Source organism: Saccopteryx bilineata, chromosome 11 (assembly GCF_036850765.1).
Source record: "Saccopteryx bilineata isolate mSacBil1 chromosome 11, mSacBil1_pri_phased_curated, whole genome shotgun sequence".
Classification (NCBI taxonomy): domain Eukaryota; kingdom Metazoa; phylum Chordata; class Mammalia; order Chiroptera; family Emballonuridae; genus Saccopteryx; species Saccopteryx bilineata.
This window is the reverse complement of record NC_089500.1, coordinates 33,575,269-33,593,634: the sequence shown is the minus strand read 5'-3', so window position 1 is coordinate 33,593,634 and position 18,366 is coordinate 33,575,269. Positions and strand designations below refer to the sequence as shown.

General features: G+C 38.9%; 1 protein-coding gene across 15 annotated transcripts in view; it reads left to right on the top strand.

The window, feature by feature from the left end:
- The window catches only part of DTNA (dystrobrevin alpha), a 395,762-nt gene that overhangs the window by 254,279 nt on the left and 123,117 nt on the right, over positions 1-18,366 (top strand). For all 15 annotated transcript variants that reach the window (XM_066246831.1, XM_066246840.1, XM_066246839.1 and 12 more), the window contains one exon: positions 7,064-7,144. In XM_066246831.1, the coding sequence (XP_066102928.1) occupies positions 7,064-7,144 (81 nt within the window). The remainder of the gene's footprint in view (positions 1-7,063; positions 7,145-18,366) is intronic.

Genomic DNA, 18,366 nt, shown 5'->3' with positions numbered 1-18,366 from the left:
GTCAGATTTTACCTGTTTGTTCTTAACCAATTCTTTTCATATACAATTTGCCTTTTTCTCACAGCTTCACCATTATTGATATGGCTCACAAGTGTCCAAGAAGTCCTTCAAAACCACCTCCCATATTCTCATGAACCATTTTATCCGGAATAGTCAGCACACAAACTCAAATTCCTGTCCAATCTTCACAGTCAAAGCTTATACTGATGAAGCTGCTTAAGGTGGGCTCACTATCAGCTGCACTAATAGTGTCCATCACAAAAATGCCAGAGTCCCTGCAGGGGTTCCGCTTTCCAGTGTTTTCTAAGCCATACAGTCCTTAAACAATTACCACACAGCTAGGCACTGTTGAGAAGTGGGGAAAAACTTGCTCTTCCCAACCGTGTGCTTCATTCTGTCACCTAGAACGTCAAATAGATTTACTTATGCACAGTCTCCTCTTGGAAAAATATTCTCAATCTTGGCCCAGTTAAGATACGTTGCTACATTTTATATGTTTGTTAATAATTCCAAGAATGTATTTCAGAGTCAGGACTTCCATATCCATATATTCAGCTGCCACTGAATAGCTTCACATGGCCGTCACACAAGCAACTTAAACTCTTTAAGCCCAAAATTGAACTTTTCATCTTTGCTTATCCTCAAGCCTGTTCCTTCTATACGTTAGCTCTGTGAGGGCTGCCTCATCCCACGGAGCTGTCTAAGTAGAAATTTGAGCATTATCTTTGACCCCAAATTTCTTTAAACCTCTCTCTGTATCTATCTCTCTATATATATATTTCTCTCTCTCTCTCCTTCCTCCTTCTCCCTTCCTCCTCCCTCTTCCTCTCTCTCTCTCTCTCTCTCTCTCTCTCACACACACACACACACACACATACACACATACACATACACACATTCAGTCATTCAGTCACTCATCAAGCATGGAGAAGAGCTCAGACACAGGGTTTATAGACTTTATCTTTGTTCTGTAAATACTTATTGAGTGGGTTTTTTTTTTCCTTCATTTTTCTGAAGCTGGAAACAGGGAGAGACAGTCAGACAGACTCCCGCATGCGCCCGACCAGGATCCACCCGGCACACCCACCAGGGGCGATGCTCTGCCCACCAGGGGGCAATGCTCTGCCCATCCTGGGCGTCGCCATGTTGTGACCAGAGCCACTCTAGCGCCTGAGGCAGAGGCCACAGAGCCATCCCCAGCGCCCGGGCCATCTTTGCTCCAATGGAGCCTTGGCTGCGGAAGGGGAAGAGAGAGACAGAGAGGAAAGCGTGGCGGAGGGGTGGAGAAGCAAATGGGCGCTTCTCCTGTGTGCCCTGGCCGGGAATCGAACCCGGGTCCTCCGCACGCTAGGCCGACGCTCTACCGCTGAGCCAACCGGCCAGGGCTTATTGAGTGGGTTTTTTAATGAATGAGATATTTTAGAATCTGAATGACTATATGAAAGGGTTTGTAATGAACTATCAAAACATAGAAGACAAAACATACATGATTTGTATTAAACTGTTTGGAGTGTAATGAAACTAAAGCCAAAAATCAGGTAAGACTAGATGATTGGTTGGATGGATGATCAAGTGAATGAATACAAGAAAATAAAGAAGATAGGAGGGAGGGATACAGGGGGTGAGAATGCAGAAAAAAGGGACAGAGGTAGAAAGGGAAGAGAAAAATCTTGAAAAAAAGAAGCTAAAGAGAGGAAAAACAGGACTTGCAGGATATAACAGTGTAATCAGTCAGAATATTTTATAGAATAGCAATCAGAACTCTGTGATTTTCAACTGGTATGCCATAAGAATTTTTAAGATGTGCAATATCAGACTATTTAGTTAGGAACACTGACCTCTTTTCCCTTAAGTTGTCAATTTTTTTAAAAAAATGACAACAGCCAACAAAACAATAGCCACCTAATGTAAATGAATCAAAATTATATTTATTTTTTTTGTCAGGTCAGCAAAAAATCTACTTTTTGGTGTGCCACAGAATTTTAGTAATTAGTTTATGTGTGCCATGAGATGAAAAAGGTTGAAAATCACTGTCTGAACTATATTTTTGTTTTCATCTTTATCACTTTCTTCCAACTATGACATGGATATGAGAGGTTTAAGGAGATGGTACAAGATTATCAAGTTGCCTTAAATGAATTAGCTTTAAATTTTTATTACAAAAAGCTTCAAATGTATACAAAAGTAAAGAAAATAATATTCATCTCTACCCTTAATTATTTACCCTCAGCCCTCACTATATTATAATGAAGCACACCTCAGATATTATTTAAATGACTTGAACCTTCACGTCTTAAAGAATTATGCCAGTGATATAATAATTGGAAAAAACACTATCCATGATTCTGAAGAGTAATGAAGAGAACATCACAAAAAACAAAAGACAGAAAGACTGTACTTGTTTCTAATTAAAGAGAGAAAATATAAATTCTTGAGAGTCTAGGGGATTAATTTGATGTAGGTTTCATAATAAAATGGATTTTTTTTTAAGTCATAAACAAAAGATAGCCTTAACCCTAGCATTTCAACATGCTAAGAACAAGGATTGCTCTGTTGACTTTGCTTGCTTATTTATTTATTTAAATTTAATCTTTTTTTAAAGAGGAATTAAGTCAGCTAATTTTCCTTTTTAATAAGGCTACTACCGTGTTAAGCTCAGGAAAATATTATAGGTTAAAAATGAACCTTAATCTCAGCAAGATGCTAACAATGTTGTTGAGGTTGTGCATGTGTTGGAGACACAAGGACTGGATCACCATAAAATCAGGTAGATTTATAGGTAGTGGTGTGAGCATGTGCAAAGACTAAGTAATGGGCCAGTGAACTTGGAGGATGGCCCTCCCATCGCACACTGGAAGACTTTTTATGGCCGTGTTTGGGTCCTTGGTTTTAAGAAATAACTTGGACACAGAAGACATGCAACTACTCCCAGGGACGCTATAAATTTATAGATTTTCAAGAAGAGACCACACATGTAAAACTAAATCAAGTTCATGGTTTATTGGGGCAGAGACAAAGAAATGTATTGTAAACAAAGTGAATAAACAGTAAGAGCCTGCACACCATGTTTCAGGTCAGTTTTTGTTGGTGGTGGTTCGGGTTGTTTTGTTTTGTTGTGTGTTTTTTGTTTGTTTATGTTGTTGTTTTGGTCCCAGAACCCACTATGCATCTTGTGGTTGCCACTTACCATTGTCCATGCAGGTAGTGTGCTGCTGTATCTGAAGAGCTCATTTCATTGCTCTATATCCCTTTTAATATTGAAGGTTTACATCCTTAGCCAGGAAGGACTTACACATAGAGGAAACATTGACAGACCCACAGACCTCTTCCTGGTTCTTAAATGAAACTGAGGGTCTGTTAAATTCTCATCATGATAGGACAGATGAGCAATCAGTACACTCCTGTCCCTAAGTATCATCTCTGCTTCCCTCTTTACCACTTCTGAAGAGGTGCACCTTTGCCAAATTGCCCCTAGGACCTCTATGAGAGGGAGGTGCAGAGGAGCCAGGGTTTCTGTTCTCAGAGGATAAGATCTTGCTAGAACTAAGAAATTTAATTGTGTGCTCCATCAAAGTCCTTTTACACCTGGGGCTTAAATCATTATCCTTGAAAAACTTACACAAATAATCTATGTCCCTAATGTCTTCTTCTAAAGCAGCAGTTCTCAACCTGTGGGTCATGACCCCGGCGGGGGTCGAACGACCAAAACACTGTGTTAATACAGTGTAATAACAAACACTGTGTTTTGGTCGTTCGACCCCCGCCGGGGTCGCGACCCACAGGTTAAGAACCACTGTTCTAAAGGATTATTTACAAATATTGAGACTCTCCTGACTATTGAGCCAAACTCATTATCAATAAAATGACATCCTTATCCAAAGGAAAAAGGGATTTGGCATTCAAGCATTTCTGATAACTGGTCTTTCTGGGTATGTGGCATCCTAGAGTGTTCATTCATTTCTCACATGAGCTTCTCAGATTTATAGAGGACCTGAAAGGAAACCCCTTGGAAACGCAAGTGACAAAATCAAATTTTTTTTAAAAATCAGAAAAGTTAGAAGCACAAACTAAATATTAAAAGAAACTAACCAGATAACTATGAAATCCTGCCATTAATCCCCAAATAAGCATTAAAATAAAAAAAAATCTGACTTAATGTAAGTACGTATGATTTTTTTAAAACTAGCTTCATAATGAACTACAAACTTAATAAGAGCCCAAAGAATGAATTGCATTAGTAAGTGTCCTTATCAAAGGTGATAGTAATTGCTTTCTATATATTCTATACAGGTGAGGCAATGGCTGTGGCAATTGGGCTAGTTTTGTATATCTCATTTCAAGAAGATATTAGTACATCATAGAACAGGATGACTAGCACAGTTAGGGTCTCAAATCCTTGTGCAGTGATAATGAGAATAATAATAGCCGCATCCATATATTGAAACCCTATTGTGTGCCGTGGTCAGTGGTTGACATTGTACTTGAGATGGCTATGCAGTTGAACCTCTTTGACCGAAAGAGTCAAGGAGAAGGCCCTGGCTGGTTGGCTCAGCGGTAGAGCGTCAGCCTGGCATGCGGGGGACCCAGGTTTGATTCCCGGCCAGGGCACATAGGAGAAGCGCCCATTTGCTTCTCCACCCCCCACCCTCCTTCCTCTCTGTCTCTCTCTTCCCCCTCCCGCAGCCAAGGCTCCATTGGAGCAAAGATGGCCAAGGCGCTGGGGATGGCTCCTTGGCCTCTGCCCCAGTGGCTCTGGTCGCGGCAGAGCGATGCCCCGGAGGGGCAGAGCATCGCCCCCTGGTGGGCAGAGCGTCACCCCTGGTGGGTATGCCAGGTGGATCCTGGTTGGGCGCATGCGGGAGTCTGTCTGACTGTCTCTCCCCGTTTCCAGCTTCAGAAAAATACAAAAAAAATAAAAGAGTCAAGGAGAAGCTACCTCCCCAGCTAAACTTTAAACTCGCAATAACAAGGACTTGTACATGATCGTCGGGTTGTAATGAATATGCTATTAATGAAAATGATAGCAGCTTCCCAATGTTTGAGAAATTAATTATCAAGTGACAAGGAGAAAAGATTATGTGGCGCCAGAAGGAAAACTAAGTCAAAGGGATTGAAGTTATAGAAAGGGATGTTACAGTTCAAATATAAAGAGGAAATTTCTATCACTTGTTGCTTAGGAATGACACAGGACGCTTTTTAAGAGGGCTCATCTGCTGTTACGTACTCACTATGTACCAGCTACCAAGATTACTAGCCCATAAAGTTTATTTATTCCATTTTACACACGAGGAAATTAGACAACCGATAAAAACTTGTCAAAGTTCACACAAGTTCATTTATTTTCACTGTGTTATAATCATTCCTATCATTGCAAATAATCAGAGGTAGACTTAACAGCAGGTGCACTGGGCACACGCCCTGGGCCCTGACTTCCGAAGGGCCCCGCAAAACTCCAACTTTACACTTTTTTCCAGTAACACCACGTTTGGTTTCATGTGTGCAGTTTTAGCATTAATAGTACATAATATTTTTATTTATTTAAAAATACGGTTAACATGTATTTTTAGTTTTCCTTTTTTAAGGAACCCAATATTTTCTCCTGCCCCCAGGACCTCAACCAACCTTAATCTGCCTCTGCAAATAACCCTACATGATCATTGGCTATGATGTCTACCTCTTAGAACATGTTTCAGGGGATTTCTTGATTGGGTGCGGTTAAGTCCTTACCTCCTCAATCCTTCAAGTGCTCAGTATCAGTGAGCCTCTTTGTCAAGTAATAAACTTCTACAAGAATTAATGTTTAATTATCTGCCTTATTAAACCATGAAGTAACAGGAGTACTGATAGTATTTTTTAAATGAATCTAAGGAGATCAGTTTGAGTCAAGGGAATGCTAAATGCTCTCAATGAGGGACACTTGCTAACTTATCCCTAGTTTCATTAGGAAAGCACTTAATTAGTCTCCTAATATAATTACTTTCAGGCCAGTTCACTTACTTGCTACCCTATTATATTCTGAAGCATTTATGTACCAATTTTACTGATGAAGAGAAAGTTCAATACATGGGCTTCAAGGAAGCCGACTGTTTAGAAGCAGAGAAGAACTGACATTTGTTGAAAGCCTGCTGTATCCCAGACACAGTCTAGAGATGAACCTATTCAGAGGAAATCCAGGTTATATGATGAGCAGCCCATCTGTGAGGGAGAGGTTCCAGGGAAGAACAGTGGGAACTTCTGTTGGGTAGATTGGATGGGAAGAGCCTGCAGAGGAGCTTGGATTCTGGGCAGGATATTCAGACTTGGTGCTGTGGGCATTGGAAACCATGCTGGATTCCTGTGTAGAAGAGGAAAGTGGCTCAGAAATACAGGAACATGTTCCTCTTTGTTAGGAAGGAACTGGAAGCTGCAGTTTAAGGGTGGTTGTTTTTAGACAGGAGTCTCCTCTACGGTTGACAGGAAAAATTGCAGGTGAGACACTAGTAATGACAATGAATACTTCCATACCACTTACTGTGTGCCAGGCAGTGTTCTCGGTGCTCCGGGGATCACTATTCATTTATCCTTGCAACAACCCATGAAGTAAACAGCAGTAGTATCACCATCCCTATCTTCCAGAGGTGATAACTAGGACTTCTGAAAGCAACTGGCCTCAGGTCAGGCAAAAGGAAATGCCCAACATTCAGCATGTGCTCACCTTTAATGACCAATGACAGTGTGTTTAAAATGATTATTTTATGGCATCGCTCTCTGATATCATCGGGCTGTTTCAGTCACAGCTTGAGCACACTGTTTTCCGAAGTGGCAGACACCACAGGACTGAGATTATGTTTCTTGACCCATGAACATGGTTGACAATCTGACCTTCAACGCTGATCACCTGCGCTCTCTTCCCCTGGAACCTGAGGGATATGGCAATGACCTTTTCAAGTCTTAAAGTTTTATTTACATTCTAATGAAAACAAAATTAATTATATGGGCTATATTTATAGCTGTTTTATTTATAAATGCTATAACTTCCTCTCCACACACATGGCATACCAGATGTATACGTTTTCCCCCGCAGGGGCTCAAGATCTGGACCGTATCAGACTCTCCACCTACAGGACAGCATGCAAGCTTAGGTTTGTGCAGAAGAAATGCAATTGTAAGTATGCCAGTTGTTTGGACAAATTACCCTCATGAAAACTATAGTTTACATTTGTTACTTACTTGATTAAAATTTGGTTTTCTTGCAATAATTGACAAAAATATGTTTATACAAGAATGGAAAGAATATTTTGATATACAAATGGTAATGAGAGTATTCCTAATTAACTCTGAAGGCTTAATTGCTCTAAACTGCTAAAGCACTCCAACCTGCCATCGGAATGGTTTAAATCAGGATGGTGCTCCTTTTCTTTAGTGTGGGTTTTGTAAATGCAAGGCCATCAAAATGGGTTCCAAGAACTCTATCAACTATCAAACATTAAGTCCTTATATTTGTATTTCTTTTACAAGTATAGGGACATGTTTATAAGCACCTGGAAAACAATCAAGTTTCTTTCTGAAACTAGAAAATTCACCCTTTGAATCAGAGCATTATCTATATTTGCTGACCTCAGGCAGTAGCCATAGAAGAGACAAAAATATTGAAAGAAACAAAGGAACTTGCTTCAGCTTTTTCCCAAATTTTAAAATGTAAGCAGAAAGTTAGATCACTAATTCCAGTGAGCAGATTAGCATTTCCTGCTGGGTCAATGTTTCTATCATACTACCATATTTATTATCTTTGGGGGAAAGTATTACTTTGTTTTAAAAAACAGACTGCTATAGAATATTAGTAACTCTTCTCATTTTCTTATTAGTATTGGGTGCATTATAAAAATGAAAACCATAATGTTATCCTGAGTTCTTGAATTATTGCCATGAGGATTAGACATTTGGTGAACATGGAAACCAGCCGTGTCCACATCTCAGCTTTGCCCAACTCTCCCACAGATGTTTCTAGGGGCACCAGGCAGACCACCGCCAGCCCCATATGTCTAGGCTTTGGGCAGGGTGCCTCTCTTCTTTACATTGCTCATCTGCAGCTGTTCTCCATCCCCAGTGGCCAGGAACGGAGCTGAAATTTGGGGCAGTAGAAGAAATGGAGAAAACCACAGGTTGATCAATCATCAAAGACATGTTTTGACTCTTCACACAAAGTTAAATCAATTCCCCCCCCCCCAGCCAAATAAAAAGACAGTGAGAAAAGCACTCTGGACATGGGAAGTAGTCTGTGGTTGGACTTGCTGTCTTGGGTTCTTCCAGGCCTGGTGTTAAAACACAAAGAAAAGGCTCCCACAGCAGCAAAGCTTTCCCTCTCCACCCTCTCTACCCCTCCTCCATCCTTGCTATTTAAACAAAAAGAAGAATCTCTGTGTTTTCAACAATGAAAATGTGATGGGATACTCCCTTTTTTTTTACCTTGTTACCAATGGCCCTCAAAATAGAGGGGCATGGGTAGAAGGAGCAGGGACAGGAGCTCTGTCTCATAGCATTGCCAAGTAGAGCTCTCCTTTGGCTACTTTCAGTAAAAGTAGTGAGTTTCAAAATGACATTACAAAATGGTGAGGATGAAAAAATTAAATAAGGGAAGGAAAGAAGGAAGAAAAGGAAGGAAGGGTGGGAGGGAGGGAGGGAGGGAGGAAAGATGGAAGGAAGGAAGGAAAGAGAGAAGGAAGGAAGGAAGGACATTGTAATTTTTCAACCCTGCACCAACATTACAAAGGGTTAGTTAGCATTGTTGGCCCTAACTGAGTACAGCAACCTATAGGTCATTTTCCTTTCCTCCTGCTTTCTAATAAAGGCCCTTTTTTCTTCTTGGGCTTCTCTTTTTCCTCTTTTTATTCTTTTCTAGCCTTCATCCTTATCCTACATCCAGAATTATGGTATAGTCACACTGGCCTTCATGGGAAACAGGAAAAATAATTACTATCTTGGAAAATAGTTATAGCCCATCCCTGGGTGAGAAGATAACCTTCACACCTGCCCAGATGCCCTCAGTACATTCATTCATCTACCTCTTAATTTAGTAAACTTATAATGAACTTCTCCTCTATGTTTGGCACTGTGCTAAGTACCAAGGACAGAGCTATAGAGAATAAAATGCAGTGCCTACCTTGAAGTTACCCAAAGTCTATGTGGGTAGATGGGCTTTTAAATAGACTTATAAAACCAGGGAAGTGTAATGACAGGAATATGTACATGGTGTTATAGTGCCCTGATCTGGGTGTGGAGGGCTGAGAGGGGTTTTCATATACAGGGAGATAACTAGGCTGAGTCTCAAATATTGGTAGACAGTATGCAGAGAAGTGTTATATGCTTTACAATGTACCTTACTAATTTTATACATTTTAGGATGAGAAAAGATATTGCACTCTCTACACACTAGACAAAACTAAGGCTCAAGGAAGAATACAAGCATATGTTGAATGTTCTGCTAAAATTAAACTTCTTTTTCAAAATGTTTCTACATTGATCAGAAGTGTTAAATTCAAATACTATATGTTTGCTGAGTTTTCCTTCCTGACAATAAATATAACTGTTGTGATGTAGAGATACTTGCAAAATGTTAACACAATTAAGCCTGGCTTATTTTAATCAAAGGTAGAGCCATTATTTTAGGAAGATACCTGAAGCACTGGTGTTTATGTGAAATAATATTTGTCAATATTAAATACTCCTGTATTAAAGGAAGAGAATTTTTGTCTGCAACAAAACCTAGCCCCAAATAAATTATGGTACCTTGTAATAGAGTTTTACTCTACAATAAAAGAAATAAGAAAAAATTCAGATAGTGTATTTGTAACTGTGTTACTTGATTAGAAACACTTATGTAGTATTGAATTCATAGAAATTGATAGGCCTTAACTGAAAATGGGTTAATTTAGGTTCAAACATTATTTACAGGTAAAATTTATTTTGTGTATTACCAGAACTAAACTTTAAAACTATGTAATAAAGGAAAACACATAAAAACTGACACTTATAAAGTCATTACCTACAAAAAAATTAATATTGTCTGGATATAGCAAGGAATGTATAGATTTTTAGGAGATTTCTTTCTTATCTGAATTTAAAGATCAGAAGCATTAGTAAAGTTGCCATATTTCTTTCCCCACAGCCCTTGCCTGCTCTGTTGATGGTTTCCCATAGAGCATCCATGTTTTTTTCCTCTAATGCAATGCCTGATGGATGCTGAGAATGACTGAGTCCCAATATTCTAAAAACATGTCATATAAAAGGCCAAAAAAATTGTGACCCATGGACTAAGTGGGCCTAGCACTTATTTTTGTATAGGCTGTAAACTAAGAATAGTTCTTACAGGTGAAGACTTGAAACCGATTCGAAAACAGGTTAAGGGAAAACACTAATTTGTAACCTCAATTAAGCAAAATGTTTTTTGTAGCAAAAAATAATCCTAGTCTGCTTATTGAGAGACCAGCTTTTAAAAAAAATTGTACTCATTTATTATATTTTTAATTTTACCATCAAAATGTGGTAGAAATTTATTTCCTCTCATATACAGGATCAGGCAAAAATAGGTTTATAGTTGTGAGTACACAAAACAATTTATTCTTGTATTATTATTTATTAATTATTGTATTATTTTCCATATGAACAACTGTAAACCTACTTTTGCCCCACCATGTATATGACAACATAATATGTATATAATATTAATTCATTATATCATGGTGCCTCTATGTCAGTGGTTCTCAACCTGTGGGTCACGACCCCGGCAGGGGTCGAACGACCAAAACATAGGGGTCGCCTAAAGCCATCGGAAAATACATATTTATTATACAATACATTTTTAAATAAAATATGTATTTCCGATGGCTTTAGGCAACCCCTGTGTTTTGGTCGTTCGACCCCCGCTGGGGTCATGACCCACAGGTTGAGAACCGCTGCTCTATGTCCTCAAAAATTATTTAGCAACCTCTGCTATAAGAGTTGTAAGATGGGGATTGAGGCAAGATGGCAATGGAGTAGGCAGATGACCAACTTCCACCTCCCAGAACCAAAATGGATTACAACTTAATTTTAAGAACCATCATCTGGAAAAACCAACATTGAACTAAACTAAGAGGACTCTTCAACCAAGGAACACGGAAGAAGCCACACTGAGACTGCGAGGAAAAGTAGAAACGCAGAGAGGGCTGCCCAGCTCTCCAGAGCGAACGACAGCCCAGAGAGACTTGTGTGGCAGGAAGAGAGTTTAGTGGAGAGGTGAGGGACCTGGGCCCCAGGAACAAAGCCCCAGCCTACAGCCTCAGAGCCTAGAAGAGGCATATGGACAGTATTTAGCTGCAAAACAAGTCAGAATACTGTTTGCAAGAAAGAAACAGTGTTCTCAGACCCAGGATTCTTCTTAAAAGGACTGCACAGAAAACCTCTCTCACAACCACCCACCTGGGGCTCCAGGGAACAGCAAGAGAGGAGAGCACCAGAGTAGCAGGAAGAGAGTGTAATCTAGGAGGCACAGGAAGAAATACTTTGAAGGAAACCACCCTAACCCCTGGGCTGAGTCACTCCCCAAATCTGAAGAGAATATTACCCCTGGAACCAGCAATACCAGTGAAGGCAAGCAGGAAACCAGCTAAACAAGCTCTCCCATGGCACTCAGAGCAGAGCAACTTAGAAGGAAGGAGCATCCAGGACTATAGTATGGAGTGTTAGGGTCTGACCTGCAGCACCCCCACCAACACTGCTGAGGGCTTGCTGGAGGGCAGGAAGTGGTGGGGGCGGAAGCCGGGCCAGCCATGCCTGAGGCCCAATGTGAACTCAGTCTAGGTAGGCAGGGGTGGAGGGGACATGCAAAAGTGGTCTGGCTTGGCTGCAGGCCCACCTGCAACCCCACCTGTGGGGGAAGGGCAGGAGGCCGGGAACGGGCAAAGATCTGCTGCTGAGCAAGGGTGCAGAGGCACGTAGCCTCACCCAACATGCAGAGCCAAGGCTTGCTACCCTACACGTGAGCCAGCTCTGACCGCGGGGGCAGGGAGAAGCCTGGGAATAGGTGGAGACTCGCAGCTGAGCAAAGGTGTTCACCCCTGCCTGATGCCCAGGCTTATGGCCCATGCACGGCACTCAACCCCACCTGAAGGGGCGAAGTGAAAGCCAAGACCAGCTGAGACCTGTAGAGCCGGCACGTGAACACAGCCCCTCCCATGGAGGAGAGGCGGAAACTGCAGCAACAGCCGCAGCAGGACAGCACCAGCAGTGCCCAACCATAGCACCCTAGGCAGCCACAGAGGGGGTGGCAGGCCTGCAGACAGACCACACCTGGGGAACACAGAGGCAACACCCATTGGACTCCGTTGGCCAAACCCTTCTTATACACAGACAAAATGGGGAGGCAGAGAAATGCATCCCAAATAAATCAAGAGAAATCTCCAGAAAAGGACATGAATGAGTTAGATATAACCAAATTACTGGATGCAGAGTTTAAAATAATGATTTTTAGGATGTTCAAAGAGCTTAGAACAACAATAGATGGTCATTACAAACACCTAAATAAAGAGATAGCAAATATAAAAAAGGAAATTGAAATAATAAAAAAGATACAGTCAGAAATGACAAATACAATATCAGAATTGAAGACCACAATGGAAGAAATTAAAAGCAAGATGGACGAAGCTGAGGGTTGAATCAGCACGTTAGAGGAAAAGATAAACAAAGGCACGGAAACAGAGCAAAAAAAGAAAAGAGACTCAAAAAGTCTAAGGAAACTCTAAGAGAGCTCTGTGACAACATGAAGAGAAATAACATCAATATCATAGGGATTTCTGAAGAAGAAGAGAAAGAACAAGGGATAGAAATTTTGTTCAATCAAATCATAGCTGAAAACTTCCCTAAATTGAGGCAGGTAAAAGTCTCATACATTCAAGAAGCACAGAGAACTCCATTAAAGAGAAACCCAAAGAAATCTACACCCAGAGACATCATAATTAAAATACCAAAGCTAAGTGATAAAGAGAAAATATTAAAAGCTGCTAGAGAAAAAAAGGCTATCACCTACAAAGGAGCCCCCATAAGGATGACATCAGACTTCTCAACAGAAACACTTGAGGCCAGAAGGGAATGGCAAGAAATATTCAAAGTAATGCAGAACAAGAACCTAAAACTGAGACTACTTCATCCAGCAAGGCTAGCATTTAAAATTGAAGGAGAAATTAAAAGCTTCCCAGATAAAAAAAAAAAAGAACTCAAGGAATTCACTACAACCAAACCAATGCTGCAAGAAATGCTAAGGGGCCTGTTGTAAACAGATCAAAGTGGGAAAATAATATAACAAAAGAGGAATACAGCTATAAAAAATAAAATGGCAATAAACAACTACATATCAATAATAACCTTAAATGTAAATGAATTAAATGATCCAATCAAAAGACATAGGGTATCAGCATGGATAAGAAAACAGGACCATTACATATGCTGTCTACAAGAGACACACCTTAAAACAAAAGATGCACATAGACTGAAGGTAAAAGGATGGAAAAACATTTCATGCAAATGGAAATGAAAAAAAAGCAGGGGAAGCAATACTTATATCAGACAAAATGGACTTTAAGACAAAGGCTATAGTAAAAGATAAAGAAGGACACTACATAATGATCAAGGGAGCAATTCAACAGGAAGATATAACCATTATAAATATCTATGCACCTAATATAGGAGCACCTAAATATATAAAGCAGACTTTGATGGATATAATGGGTGAGATATACAGCAATACTATAATAGTAGGGGATTTCAATACCCCATTAACATCACTAGATAGATCCTCAAGAAAGAAAATTAACAAAGAAACAGCAGACTTAAAGGACACACTAGATCAACTCAATTTAATAGATATCTTCAGAACCTAAAGCAGCAGAATACACATTCTTTTCAAGTGCTCATGGTACATTCTCTAGGATAGACCACATGTTAGGGCACAAAAGCAGTCTCAACAAATTTAGGAAGATTGAAATCATATCAAGCATTTTCTCTGATCACAATGACAGAAACTAGTAATCAACAACAGAAAAACTGAAAAATACTTAAACACTTGGAAACTAAGTAGCATGTTATTAAATAACAAACGGGTTAACAATGAGATCAAAGAAAAAATTAAAAAATTCCTAGAAACGAATGATAATGAGCATACATCAACTCAGAATTTATGGGACACAGCAAAAGCAATACTGAGAGGGAAGTTCATAGCATTACAGGCATACCTTAAGAAGATAGAAAAAGCTCAAATAAACAACTTAACCCTGCATCTAAAAGAACTAGAAAAAGAACAGCAAGTAAAGCCCAGGGGTACTAGAAGGAAGGAAATAATAAAGATCAGAGCAGAAATAAATGACATAGAGGCTAAAGAAACAATACATAGGATCAGTGAAACCAGGAGCTGGTTCTTTGAAAAGGTAAACAAGATCAATGAACCTTTAACTAGACTCACCAAGAAAAAAAGAGAGGACTCAAATAAATGAAATTAGAAATGAGAGTGGAGAAATAACAACTGACACAACAGAAATACAAAATGTTGTAAGAAAATACTATGAAGAACTATATGCCAAAAAACTAGACAACCTAGATGAAATGGACAAATTCCTTGAAACATACAATCTTCCAAAAACCAATATGCAAGAATCAGAAAACCTAAGCAGACTGATTACAACAAATGAGATTGAAACAGTCATCAAAAAACTCCCAACAAAGAAAAGTGCGGGCCTGAGGGCTTCACAAGTGAATTCTACCAAATATTCAAAGAACTAACTCCTATCTTTCTCAAGCTACTTCAAAAAATTCAAGAGGAAGAAAGACTTCCAAGCTCCATTTATGAGGTGAGCATAATTCTGATTCCAAAACCAGGCAAAGACAACACAAAGAAAGAAAGTTATAGGCCAATATCCCTGATGAATATAGATGCTAAAATCTTCAACAAAATATTAGCAAACCGGATCCAGCAATATATGAAAAAAACCATACACCATGATCAAGTGTGATTCATTCTGGGGAGGCAAGGCTGGTACAATATTTACAAATCAATCAATGTGAGTCATCACATAAACAAAAGGAGGAGAAAAACCGCATGATAATTTCAATAAATACAGAAAAAGCATTTGATAAAATCCAGCACCCATTCATGATCAAAACTCTCAGCAAAGTGGGAATACAGGGAACATACCTCAACATGATAAAGGCCATCTATGAGAAACCCACAGCCAACATCATACTCAATGGGCAAAAATTGAAAGCAATCCCTTTAAGATCAGGAACAAGGCAGGGGTGTTCCCTTTCACCACTTTTATTCAATGTAGTTCTAGAAGGCCTAGCCACAGCAATCAGACAAGAAGAAGAAATAAAAGGCATCTAAATTGGAAAAGAAGAAGTAAAACTATCATTATTTACAGATGATATGATAATGTATATAGAAAACCCTAAAGTCTCAGTAAAAAAACTACTGGACCTGATAAATGAATTCAGCAAGGTGGCAGGATATAAAATTAAAACTCAGAAATAAGAGGCACTTTTATACACCAACAATGAACTGTCAGAAAGAGAAATTAAGGAAACAATCCCCTTCTCTATTGCAACCAAAATAATAAAGTACCTAGGAGTAAATTTAACCAAGGAAATTAAAGACTTATACTCGGAAAATTATAAAACATTGGTAAAAGAAATCAATGAAGATACAAAGAAGTGGAAGCATATACTATGCTCATGGTTAGGAAGAATAAACATCACTAAAATGTCTATATTACCCAAAGCAATTTATAAATTCAATGCAATACCAATTAAAATACCAATGACATACTTCAAAGATATAGAACACATATTCCAAAAATTTATATGGAACAAAAAAGAACCTGAATAGCCTCAGCAATCTTGAAAAGGAAGAATAAAGTGGGAGGTATCACACTTCCAGATATCAAGTTATACTACAAGGCCATTGTACTCAAAACAGCCTAGTACTAGCATAAGAACAGGCATATAGATCAATGGAACAGAACAGAGAACTCAGAAATGGACAACTGATATTTGACAAAGAAGGTAAGAACATAAGTGGAGTAAAGACAGCCTCTTTAACAAATGGTGTTGGGAAAATTGGACATCTACCTGCAAAGAAATGAAACTAGACCACCAACTTACACCATTCACAAAAATAAACTCAAAATGGATAAAACCCTTAAATGTAAGGCATGAAACCATAAGCATCTTAGAAGAAAACATAGGCAGTAAGCTCTCTGTCATCTCTTGCAGCAATATATTTGCCAATTTATCTCCACGGGGAAGTGAAATAAAAGACAGGATAAACAAATGGGACTATATAAAACTAAAAAGCTTTTGCACAGCTAAAGACAATAAGAACAGAATAAAGAGACAAACTACACAATGGGATAACATATTTGACAATACATCTGATAAGGGATAATAACCAAAATTTATAAAGAACTTGTAAAACTCAACACCAGGAAGACAATCAATCCAATCAAAAAATGGGCAAAAGAAAAGAATAGATACTTCTCCAAAGAGGACATACAGATGGCCAATAGGCATATGAAAAAATGCTCAACATCACTAATCATTAGAGAAATGCAAATTAAAACCACAATGAGATATCACCTCACACCACTCAGAATGGCGCTCATCAATAAAACAACACAGAATAAGTGCTGGCGAGGATGTGGAGAAAAGGGAACCCTCCTGCACTGCTGGTGGGAATGCAGACTGGTGCAACCACTGTGGAAAACAGTATGGAGATTCCTCAAAAAATTAAAAATTGAACTGCCTTTTGACCCAACTATCCCACTGTTAGGAATATACCCCAAGAACACCATAGCACAGTTTCAAAAGGAGAAATGCACCCCTATGTTTATGGCAGCATTGTTCACAATAGCAAAGATCTGGAAACAGCCCAATATCCGTCAGTAAACGAGTGGATTAGAAAGCTTCGGTACATATATACTATGGAATACTACTCAGCCATAAGAAATGATGACATCGGATCATTTACAACAACATGGATGGAACTTGGTAATATTATACTAAGCAAAATAAGTAAATCAGAAAAAATAAGAACTATATGATTCTATACATAGATGGGACCTAAAAATGAGACTCAGAGACATGGACAAGAGTGTGGTGGTTACAGGCGGGGGGGGGGGGGGGGGGGGAGAGGGAGGGGAGGGGCACAAAGAAAACCAGATAGAAGGTGACAGAAAACAATTTGACTTTTTAGTGATGGGGATGCAATATAATCAAATGTCAAAATAACCTGGAGATGTTTTCTCTGAACATATGTACCCTGATTTATCAATGCCACTCCATTAAAATTAATAATAAAAAAATAAATTAAAAACAAAGAGTTTTAAGATGCCTATCTCTTTTTTTGTAATGCAAAAAATTCCTTCAACTCTTCTCCAAAGGATGTTTTACAAATCAGCTTCTTTCTCTCACCCTTCATCTTTATACCTTTCATCCTCTCCTTCCTTGTGTCATGACTAGCACATTCTCTAATAAAATAAAAAAACAGAAATTAGGCATCAAGATGGCTATTCTGTTTTCTAGAAAAAATAGTAGAGAATGGATAATACAGATAGATTCCTAATACTTCTTTCTAATCAACAGCCTTCTCTTTAGGTTCTAGATTTTCTGGTAATTTTCCACAAAAATAAATATCCTATATACCATTTAGATGCATGTGTGCAAATGGTAACATTTCAGCCTTTCTTAAATAACTTTCCCACTATGACATTATTTCCTCCGTCAGCATGGACATGGTTAATGACCCAGATACTCTGTAATGTCAGCAGATCTTTTTTCAGAAATTACTTTGAAGTCAATAGCATGCAGCCTTAAGTTCATGAACAACAAAAACTAATAAGGGAAATAAAAGTAGGGACACAAGGGGGAATAATGTCTCCCACACCTGACAGTGCACTGTCTTTTAGTTCTTCTGGCCAAAATCTGAAGTTTCTTTCTGTCATTCATATCAGTTAAAATTGGGTTTAAAAGGAAAGGCAAAAAGGTATATATTTGTATCTGAACTTTCTGAGTTTCTCAAAATCACTTTCTTCTAGTACATGAAGCATTTTAAAAATACCCCTCATCCAGATATAATTTAAGCTTAGAACACATGCATTTGTCTTTAATAACTCTAAACTTTCAAGATCTTTAATGAACAACAACAACAAAAAAGCAGATACCTGTTTACCTAAAGGTTTCTCTATCACTGTAAAATTAACCCACATGAGTACTATTTGTGTAGTAAAAGCTGAGTAAATATTCTTCTATGAGTGAGTGAATGAATGGACTCTACTAGATTCATTTTTCACCACCAGGGTGAGTCAT